The sequence below is a fragment of the Heptranchias perlo genome, chromosome 30 (genome assembly GCF_035084215.1).
Source record: "Heptranchias perlo isolate sHepPer1 chromosome 30, sHepPer1.hap1, whole genome shotgun sequence".
NCBI lineage: Eukaryota > Metazoa > Chordata > Chondrichthyes > Hexanchiformes > Hexanchidae > Heptranchias > Heptranchias perlo.
The window spans coordinates 12,819,026-12,829,974 of record NC_090354.1 but is presented as its reverse complement, the minus strand read 5'-3'; the positions used below and the strand labels follow the sequence as shown (position 1 = coordinate 12,829,974).

The following is a 10,949-nucleotide window of genomic DNA, read 5'->3' as shown; positions in this document are numbered from 1 at the left end:
GACAAAAAGCAAAGTGAATTTATCTGACTCCAACACATGCACTTATTAAATTGATATTGCAAGTGTTCATCAACGCAAACTGTCAATTTTTAATTCATCCCTTGCCCCCAGTGACTTGAGGCGCAAGAGTGTTCATATATCCATTAAAAGATGATTGAAAATGACACTAGGAATCAGTTCTGAAATATCGAGGTAAAACTATTACAAAAAGTAGCACATGTAACAAAAGTAAAAATGACATCTCTTTACTTCTTCACATCTTACAACATTTTATTTCAACACCAAACACACGTTATTTTTTTTTAAAAAACTATTAAAGTACAAAAAAAATGTGTACAAATCACCATTTAATTTCACAACTGAAATATTTACAGCAAGCTCCAGTTCTTTCAGCATGAAAGCCTGAGTGGAACACACTTCAACATAGATAATGCAAAACACTTCAAATGAAAGATTTGACATTGGTGTCTTCCCTTTCATTGAAGAACAGTGGCTCATATGCACGTCATATCTCAGGCTACAGTTATACTGCAGCTACTGGTTTCAGACAAGGTATCAAGTGAAGTGTAACATGCAGTTAGCAAACCAGAGTTTTACTGCAAGCTGCGCATCCAACCAGGTCACAGTAAGATCAGCCTCAAAGGAACTCTGCACCTGATTGAGCACGTGAAGAGTTCTGATGCCTGGGCAGCGTATTCTTAATGTTAGGAGAGTGAAGGCAGTTAACAATCGTTCTCTCAACATTAAAAACATTTCTCCACTTCGGCACTACAAAAATGCAGCTTCACGCCGAGTGCTACTCCATCAGGAGTGAACTTCATGTAGTGCTGAGAAGCCTTCTTGGGGGGATCTCATGTCAATTGGCTTTAGTACATTTGGGTGTCAGGCTGGAAATGCTTCACATTGGCAGGAATGTGGAAGCATTACTGCACCCCAACGCTCACACTGAAATACTGCTTTAGGTACTCCCATGTGTTTGGGATGTAAAGTTGAATTATATTTTCAGAAAAAAACTGTACAAAGTGCCTCCCTCAGTCCATTTGTTATCTCTGCAGAGGAGTCACCAACACTTGCAAAACTAAACGTCTTTTTGCAGCTTTTGACAATAGTGTCCTTGATTTGCTCATCATCTGTGTATGAAAAGCTATGCAAGTTTCTAACACTTGATACGATAAAGTAGCAGCAGAGAAAGGTCAGTGAACCCCAGAACATTTTGTCATGATCAGCTCTTCTGGGGCTAAGTGACTAAGCAGTTTTGAAAGAGAGAGAGAGAGAGAGAGAGAGAGAGAGATAAAGAGAGAGAGAGAGAGAGAGAGAAAGAGAATACTTCAGTTCTCTCTCAATTAATCTAACTTTCCAAGCAATTCTTAGAGATACTCTATCAGTTTACACGTGAAGGAGGTTAGCCAGGTACAACCAACCATTACAGGAATTTATTTGCAAATCCAAATCAAAAGATTGCAGGTTATCCAGAACGCTGAGGATTTTTGCTGTAACGGTCAATCCCCAACTGGTTTTCAAACTTCCTGTAAAATACAAATCAGTGCTGTTCTCTGGTTGTGGCTGGCTTGCATCGGTCAAACTTCCCAGCAACCCTCTACTATTTTGCCTCTTGTCCCTGTTGTAGTTTGTTCCTTTTTTATAGACACTCAGATCACAGGATGTGTGTAGTTGCTGTTGTACATACTACACAGCTTGAGGGGAAAAAAAATTGAAAAATTGAATTTGAGTCACCCCAAAAACCTAGACAATATATTCTTGGCAAAGTTGTGTGCTTTTGACCATTTAGTTGCTCCTTTAAGAGACTCCATTGATGATCTATTCTAGAATGAGCACAGACTCAAGTCTTAATTGATTATTGAATGAGGTTCATAGTTCATCTCTTTCTCTTCTGGTGCCTGAGCATCTTCTTCCGTTTAATTATCATTTCATATAACCTCTCCAGTCCTTGTTGTAGACCCTGGCCGTTCACTGCGCTGGAACTCTGGATGTGGTGCAGAGTGGATGCACCCAGTTCATTTAAACCTAGAGTTTTTTCTACCTCGGCTACAGAAACTGCCCCTGGCAGATCTTGCTTATTGGCAAAGATTAATACAGGCACTCCTTGGTTTTCTGAAGTCCTGGAAATTTTATGGAGCTCAGCCTTGGCCTCCTCCATCCTCTCCATCTCAGAAGAGTCTATCACAAAGACGATGCCATCTGTACGCCTGGTGTAGGACTTCCACAGAGGCCTCAGCTTCTCTTGGCCACCAACATCCCAAACCTGGAAAGTAATGGCCCTCGAGTTCCCAACTGGTACTTTGATTTTCTCAGTGTTGAAGCCTTTAGTAGGAATTGTGTTGACAAACTCCCTTAATTTCAGCCTATACAATAAAGTTGTTTTTCCTGCTGAATCTAGCCCAATCACTACAACGTGCAGGGACTGGAAAGGAGGCAAGAAGGTACCATTAGGCGTTAGCTCAGAGAGTTGATTTCCCATTGTCGACAAAATAACCTCTTCGCCTCCCTTTTAAAAAAAGTACACCGAGCGTTATTTGCCGATGTGCTTTCTTATCTTTTCGGAGTTCTTGAAGGCGTCGGTTGTTGGCACTTTCTTCAAAGCAACTCTGAGTTTTGTTGGACACAATTTGGTTAAGATCTAATTTTAAAAAAAGTTAACATCTGGTTAGTGAAAACTTGCATGGGATAAAGATGAAGTAATGTTTTTCTTCCATATTGCACGAAAACTTCCTTATATCTTCAAGAATGCCATTTTAATTATAAATACCATTTTAAATATAAATCCCATCACTAACACAGTAAATCTTGGAATCATATGTATTTTATGAGCTGGGGATTCCTATGACAGGTAATGATAATGTAGCCCCTATATAGAAATGGAATCAATACATTGACCGATATTTAAAAGCTCAAACCTTGGATGCTTTATGCCATTAGTCTGAGTGGATGCAGTATTTTTATCGGTCACTCACCATCGAGCGGATTTATTTAGACTCTTGGCGTTTTAAGCGTAAAGCTCCTTTGATCTCTGTTTATTTACTAATCACGCGTTTCCTGATTATACTCAGCGAGGACCCATTAGGGTCAAAACAAACCAAACACGAAATTAACACATCAATCTGAAATACTCTACCCTGGACCGAGGCTATCGAGGTTTCTTCTGGGTCCTAGCTTCACACACACCTCTAGTCTTCAAAACCAATCCCAACAACACGTCCACCTCCGTGCGGTATAGTCACTGGATTTTTAAGTTGATTGCGCGTGTGTATTTATGCAACTGTATTTCAGGGGCGTCTAAAGCAAATTGCTATCCACAAATATTACCAGAGGCAAGTAAAACTCAAATATTAATACGATATATAAATGTCAAAAAATATTATTAATGTAAATGCTCAAAACTACATTTCTCTGAGAGTATTTTTTTCAATTATCAAAACTGCCTAATTCGTTACATCTCAAGGTTTGCTGGCAAGCTTTCCCACTGACCAGCACCTTGCTGAGGCGCTCAGATCAAGGGCAGCACAAAACGTTTTTGATTTTAATCTGAACATATAAACCCAGAGACCAGTGTTTGATGGCACCTAAGGGACTGAAGTCACCGCTAGAACAATCAGGAGATGAAATAAAGTGTCAGCGGGCAGCCTAACAATAAAAAAGCGCCAACAATAAACTTTATTACTCTGTATTCTGAAATTCACATTTATGGTGCAGCAAACCCTACACATTTGCCACTTGCATTTTCACATATAAATGCACAGATTGAAAAGTAGTGACAGTCACACTATTGATATTGGAATAATTAATATTTATTCACAAAATCAAAACGTTTATTCATACACTCTAAAGGTTAAGACTGAGCAGAAATTTGCATCTTAAATATTTGAAAAATATTAATTTAAGCGAATCGACAAGTCTCCTAGTTTATTGAATAGGTCGATTTTTTAAAACAAGAGTTTAAACATTACCTTTGTCCTGTTATACAGAGGCTCTTGTGATTCTCTTGATTAAAAATTCAGTAAAGAGGGCTCCACGGATTAGATTTTCCATAAAGCAGTTTGTTAGGCAATTTCTACCACCATCAATAAGAGCTGACAGAACATAGATCCTCCCCCATCCTCGGGATTTCTCCGAGTAACTCGCTCACACCAGAGGCAACTGAAACACATTCCCTCTGACGTCGCCTTAACCCCGAGCGACACCTACAAGGACATTTCTTAAAGCGAACCCATCCGTCCTTGACGTCAACGGTGTCCCTCCTGGGCGCTGATCTGCTCTATGTTGCAGAAATTCTGAGGAGAAATCCGTCCTTTATCGTTATGAGTAGAAACTATTCTTTTACAAATTTGACAGATTTGTTGGGGGTGCGCCCTATTAGGTCAGAGCCCCCTGGCAAAATGTACCTTTGCTTAGCTAGCTAGCTATGAAAATGAATTGAGAGTATTGCAATAGATCGAAACATTAACCGCCAATGGATTATACTTTTTAAAAAATCTTCTACTTATGTTAAAAGATTATCTGCACAGACACGCTGATGTTAGCTGACACACCAACTTTGTTATCAGTTGCAGCTGTTTTTGGTGAACGTCAATGATTTGCGTGGTTGTAGAAATTAAAGTCGCAGTGTTCGTTTATACAATTGTGCATTAAATCTCTCTGCATTTCTTGCACGCTTCTTCCAGATGGAAATCACCCTAGTGTCATTGGAGTCACTGGGTTCCATAAAAGCAGATTGTCCCAATAAATGTGTTTGACATTAACCAGGACAGTGCCAGCATTTCCAGGGAATTCTTTACCCCAAGGCTGGCCATTTGTTTTTAAAGATTTCAGTGCATATGCTGTAAGGTTGAAGAATCACTTAATATTACAGTGATGATTTACACAGCACTTATCACACCTTTCAGAAATGTCTCAAAGCGCTCCACAGAACATGTTGTCGCCTCTCAAATCTGTGCCCATCTTTCCCGCAACTCCATGTTAGAACCTCTCCAATCAGGTACAGCACCGAATCAAAGTCACAAATGACATCCTCTATAACTGACCACGATACACTAACTCTCCTCATTCTACTTCACCTGTCTGCAGTCTTTGACATGGTCGACCATATCATCCTCCAAAGCCTCTCCTCCCTAGTCCAGCTGAGTGTTACTGCCCTCACCTGGTTTTACACTTACCTATTCAGTCGTAGCCAGAGAATTTTCTGTAATGACTTCTCTTCCCACCCCACGACGTTACCTCTGGAGCCCTCAAAGAATCTATCCTTGTCCCATCCCATTTTCTCATCTACATGCTGCATCGGTGACATCACCCAAAGACATACCATCAGGTTCCACATGTTCACTGATGATATCCAGCTCGACCTCACCACCACCACCTCTCTCGACCCCTCTCTCTCTGTGTTGTCAGATTGCTTGTCCGACATCCAGTCCTCGATAAGCTGCAATTTCCTCCAGTTAAACATTGGGAAGACTGAAAACATTGTCTTTGGACCCTGCCACAAACTCCATTTCCCTCACCACCAATTTTGTTCTGCTCCCTGGTCATTGTCTCAGGCTGAACCAGACTGCTCGCAACCTCGGCGTCCTATTTGACTCTGAGCTAAGCTACCAACCCCATATCCATTCCATCACAAAGACTGCCTACTTACACCTCTGTAGCTTTGCCCGTCTGTGCACCTGCCTCAGCCTATCTGCTGCTGAAACCCTCATCCGTGCTTTTGTTATTTCCAGACTCAACTATTCCAATGCTCTCCTGGCTGGCCTCCTATTTACCACCCTCCATAAACTTGAACTCATTCAAAACTCTGCTGCCCTTACCTAACTCGTACCATCCTGAAAACCCATCAACCCTGTGCTCGCTCCCGGTCCATCAATGCTTTGATTCTTATCCTCATGTTCAAATCCTTCCATGGCCTCACCCATCCCTATCACTATAACCTCTTCCAACTCTACAACCCTCCAAGAACTCTGCGTTCCTCCAACTCAGGCTCTTGTGCATCCCCCAATCCCTTCATCCCACCGTTGATGGCCGTGCCTTCAGCTGTCTATGCTCTAAGCTCTGGAATTCTCTCTCTAAACCTCTCCACTTCACTCGCTTCTTTTGAGACCCTTCTCAAAACCTACGTCTTTGACCAAGCTTTTAGTCACCTCTGCTAATATCCTTATATCTGGCTCGGTGTCTGATTTTTGTCTGATTACACTCCTGTGAAGGGCATTGGGACGTTTTCTAATGTTAAAGGTGCTATATAAATGCAAGTTGTTGTTGAATTACTTTGAAGTGCAGTGACTGTTATGTACATAGCAACATCCCAATAACAACAACGAGATGAATAACCAGTTAAACTATTTTTGGTGGTATTGGTTGAGGTAGGAATGTTGGTCCAGACTGATTGAGGGAGGAATGTTGGTCAGTACTGATTGAGGGAGGAATGTTGGTCAGTACTGATTGAGGGAGGAATGTTGGTCAGTACTGATTGAGGGAGGAATGTTGGTCAGTACTGATTGAGGGAGGAATGTTGGTCAGTACTGATTGAGAGAGGAATGTTGGTCAGTACTGATTGAGGGAGGAATGTTGGTCAGTACTGATTGAGGGAGAAATGTTGGCCAGTACTGATTGAGGGAGGAATGTTGGTCAGTACTGATTGAGGGAGGAATGTTGGTCAGTACTGATTGAGGGAGGAATGTTGGTCAGTACTGATTGAGGGAGGAATGTTGGTCGGGACACCCGGAGAACTCCCTGCTGTTCTCAAATAGTGCCATGGCTGCCACTCTGCCTGTCTCCTCTTTTTTTTCACATTCTCCTTTTCTTCTATATTCTTAAATTTAAGTTTTATATTATTTGCTATCCATATTCTTTACTTAATTTTTTTATCAGTTTTGTTTGTAAACAGTAAACTTTCAGTTTTGTTTACCTCCACTGACCTATCATCCATTTTAGAGGGACAAATGTATCAGTAAAAATCTGACTGGTTGAAAACCTTCTCCAAAGCCTTGTTTGTCAGCCAACAAGGAGGCAGAACAAAGACATTTCACCTGGTCACATCATTATAGTGACGTAGTCACAAACCTGATGTGTTTTTCAGGATAATAAGGAAAAGAAAAGTGCCCGACAAGAAACTTCATCAGCATCCTGAGTAAATAGATGCACAGAAATATATTATCTTGTTAGCAGCACCTGAAAATTAAATCTGGAATGTCGCCATTATAAGCTTTGAGGGAATTTTACAAATGCATACTCCCAGCACAGAGCTTTGCCGACTGGCATTGAGTCTTGCCTACCAGAAGTATATGTTGGGAATTCACAGTTGTGTGCCCCATAATTTTTTATCCATTAAAATGGACAAAAGAGCACAGCAATTGCACCCTTGATTTCCCAAATGTGTTCCGAGAAAGTGAGGCTTCACATCAGGAGTGCATTTGGGACAATCATCTCTTATGTCTCAGGAGGCTCCAGTGAGCTTCTGAGTCAGGCAGACCAGGAAGATCCCAAATTCAATTTCCTGCCGTTATCTCAGCCGGAGGAATGGTAAGTGTTACAATCAGTCTCAGTCCCTCCTTTGTTAGGGAGGGATAAAATAGCCAGGGTTCCCATTCTTGGTGACCATCTACTGGCCCCTGCTGAAAGTGTGTATGTTTGTGGATGTTGGGTGAAGACAGGATCAAAGTTGGCTCCCATGGTTAAGTAACTTGCCTACTCCTGCTGACAAAGCTCATGTATGAGGTACTGAAAGGTGATCTGCACCCATGGAACTGCAATCAGCCAGGAGTTGATGCTGTCCAGAGAGGAGAAAAAAGTAAAAAAAAGACAATATCTTATGTGGCTCGACCAATGGTTAACAACACAACAACTTGCTTTCGTATAGCACCTTGAACGTAGTAAGACATCCCAATGTTCTTCACAGGATCGTAAACAGACAAAACTTGACACCGAGCCAAAGAAGGAGACATTAGGACAGGTGACCAAAAGCTTGCTCAAAGAGGTAGGTTTTAAGGAGGGTCTTAAAGGAGAGAAAGAGGTGTAGAGGAGGAGAGGTTTAGGGAGGGAATTGCAGAGCTTTGGGGCTAGATGGCTGAAGGCATGGCCATCAATGATGGGGTGAAGGGTGCAGCAGCGCATATGGCTGAACAGGAGTCGGTGCGAGTTAGGATACAGGCAGCAGAATTTTGGATGAGCTCCAGTTTATGGAGGGTGGAAGATGGGAGGCTGGCCAGGAGAGTATTAGAATAGTTGAGTCTGGAAGTAACAAAAGCATGGATGAGGGTTTCAACAGCAGATGGGCTGGGACGAGCAATATTACAGAGGTGGAAGTAGGTGGTCTTGGTGATGGAGGGGATATGGGATCGGAAGCTCAGCTCAGGGTTAAATAGGCTGCAGAGGTTGTGAAAAGTCTGGTTCAGCCTGGGATAGTGGCCAGGGAGTGGGATGAAATCAATGATTAGGGAACGGAGTTTGTGGCAAGAGCCCAAGACAATGGCTATGGTCTTCTCAATGTTTAATTGGTGGAAATTGCGTCTCCTCCAGCACTCTATGTTGGACAAGCAGTCAGACAACACAAAGGCAATGGAGGGGTCGAGTTAGGTGGTGGTGAGGTAGAGTTCGATGTTGTCAGCATACACGTGGAACGTAACACTGTGTTTTCGGATGATGTCGCTGAGGGGCAGTATGTAGATGAGAAATATAAGGGGGTCAAGAATAGATCCTTGATGGACTCCGGAGGTAATGGTGTGGGGGCGGGAAGAGAAGCCATTGCAGGAGATTCTGTGGCTACTGGTGGGTGTTAAGAGTGGAACCAGGCGAGTTCAGTCCCATTCAGCTGGACGATGGAGGAGAGGCATTGGAGGAGGATGTTGTGGTCAGTCATATAAAAGGCAGGTCGAGAAGGATGAGGAGGGATAGTGCACCATGGTCACAGTCACATAGGATGTCATGTGACTTTGATTAGGGCTGTTGCATTGCTGCGGCACGGGCAGGAACCTGATTGGAGAGGTTCAAACATGGAGTTGTAATAAAATATAATAAAACATCTCAAGGTACCTCACATAGGAGAGAATGGACTGAGCAGTAGTAGGAGTAGAATTCGGAGGAGTGACTGTAAGCGCAATCGAAAAAGAAAGGTTTTGAAGAAGTTTTGAAACACGGGAAGGGAAATAGCAAGGCAGAGAGTTTTGGGGAGACATTGCCACAGGATCTAGATGTCTCAAAGCTCTGCCAGCAAGGGAGGAACAACTGGGGTTGAGGGAAGTGCTCAAAAGCCCAGTCAGAGGACAATGGGATGTGGGCTGGGGCATAGGGGTGGAAAAGGTTGAAGAGGTAGGATGGAGCGAGGCTGTGGAGGGTTTTATTATCAAGGATAAGATTCACTAGGATAAGAGCACTAATTAGTATGGAACCTGACTCCTACAGAACAGAAAGGGCCCAAGTTAAATCCCCAGTCTGTGCTGAGTTAGCTGATCACAGCTGAGATAATGGTAAGGGTGCTACAGTTGATCTTACCATCCCCAAGGCCAGGGAGAAGAAACATCAGCCAGGGTTCCTACTCTTGATCTCTATCCAGCAGCCGTTGCTGGATGGTACACGTCTGTGAATCGTGGTGAGGATAGAATCAGCAGTGATACCCCTTCATGGTCGAATAGCTTGGCACTTTTTTTTTCAAAAAATATACTTTATTCATAAAATTTGTAGCAAAAACATACAATACAGTTGTCATATCACATTCCAAACGTACACAATACAGATTATACAATTTGCAGATTACATCAAGTACAGTTCAATGAACACATTGTACATAATTACAGTTCATGACACTCTGGGGTGTCTTATTGCATTATACTCAATACAGATTATTGATTACAGATTCATCACAGGTACATTACAGATTTATTACAGCAATTTGAATTTTACATTCTGCCCGGGGTTTTTTTTCCCTGATTGCAGCCCCTCGGTATACAATGGCGGGAAGGCTCTAAATGGTTGCCTTTCCCCACAGAGCCTTTGCGGCGGCCACACCTAGCTTCAGTGCGTCCCTGAGCACATAGTCCTGGACCTTGGAATGTGCCAGTCTGCAACACTCGGTCGAGGACAGCTCCGTGCACTGGAAGACCAGCAGGTTTCGGGCAGACCAAAGGGCGTCTTTCACCGAGTTAATGGTCTTCCAGCAGCAGTTGATGTCTGTCTCGGTGTGCGTCCCCAGGAACAGCCCGTAGAGCACAGAGCCCTGTGTTACGGAACTGCTCGGGATGAACCTGGACAGATACCATTGCATCTCTCTCCAGACCTTCTTTGCAAAGGCGAGTTCCAGAAGGAGATGGGTGACGGTTTCGTCTGCATCGCAGCATCCTCGGGGACAGCGCGCGGTGGGGCTGAGAGTCCGGGAGTGCATGAAGGATCTGACAGGAAGGGCCCTTCTCACCACCAGCCAAGCTATGTCTTGGTGCTTGTTTGAAAGTTCTGGCGATGAGGCGTTCTGCCAAATGACATTGACAGTCTGCTCGGGGAGCCAACCGACAGGATCCATCGTCTCCTTTTCCCACAGGGTCTCGAGGACATTACGTGCGGACCGCTTACTGATCACCTTGTGGTCGAAAGTGTTTTTTTGCATAAACTTTTCGACGAGGGACAGGTGGGGCGGAACGGTCCAACTGGAAGGAGTGTTCCGTGGCAGCGTGGCCAGGCCCATCCTTCGCAACACCGGGGATAGGTAGAACCTCAGCACGTAGTGACACTTTGTGTTTTCGTACCAAAGGTCCATGCAAACCTTGATGCTGCCGCACACGAAAGTGGCCATCAGGATGAGGGCCATGTTGGGCACGCCTTTCCCCCCTTTCTCCAGAGATTTGTACATCATGTTCCTGCGGACATGGTCCATTTTTGATCTCCAGATAAAGCGGAAGATGGCTCAGGTGACTGTCACGGCGCACGAGCGAGGTATGGGCCAGACCTGTGCCAAGTACAGC

At 43.6% G+C, this 10,949-nt stretch overlaps 1 protein-coding gene across 1 annotated transcript; it reads right to left on the bottom strand.

The window, feature by feature from the left end:
- Window positions 1–1,261: 1,261 nt before the first annotated feature.
- Window positions 1,262–4,380, bottom strand: arl4d (ADP-ribosylation factor-like 4D). The gene is made up of 2 exons (XM_067969224.1): window positions 3,966–4,380; window positions 1,262–2,638 (listed from the first exon to the last, which is right to left on the bottom strand). The coding sequence occupies exon 2, from the start codon at window positions 2,477–2,479 to the stop codon at window positions 1,877–1,879; it is 603 nt and encodes a 200-aa protein (XP_067825325.1). The 5' UTR covers window positions 2,480–2,638; window positions 3,966–4,380; the 3' UTR covers window positions 1,262–1,876.
- Window positions 4,381–10,949: the final 6,569 nt, after the last annotated feature.

What these genes read in the sequence shown, in the direction of transcription:
- arl4d (XM_067969224.1), bottom strand. Translation starts at nt 2,479, where the DNA reads ATGGGAAATCAACTCTCTGAGCTAACGCCTAATGGTACCTTCTTGCCT.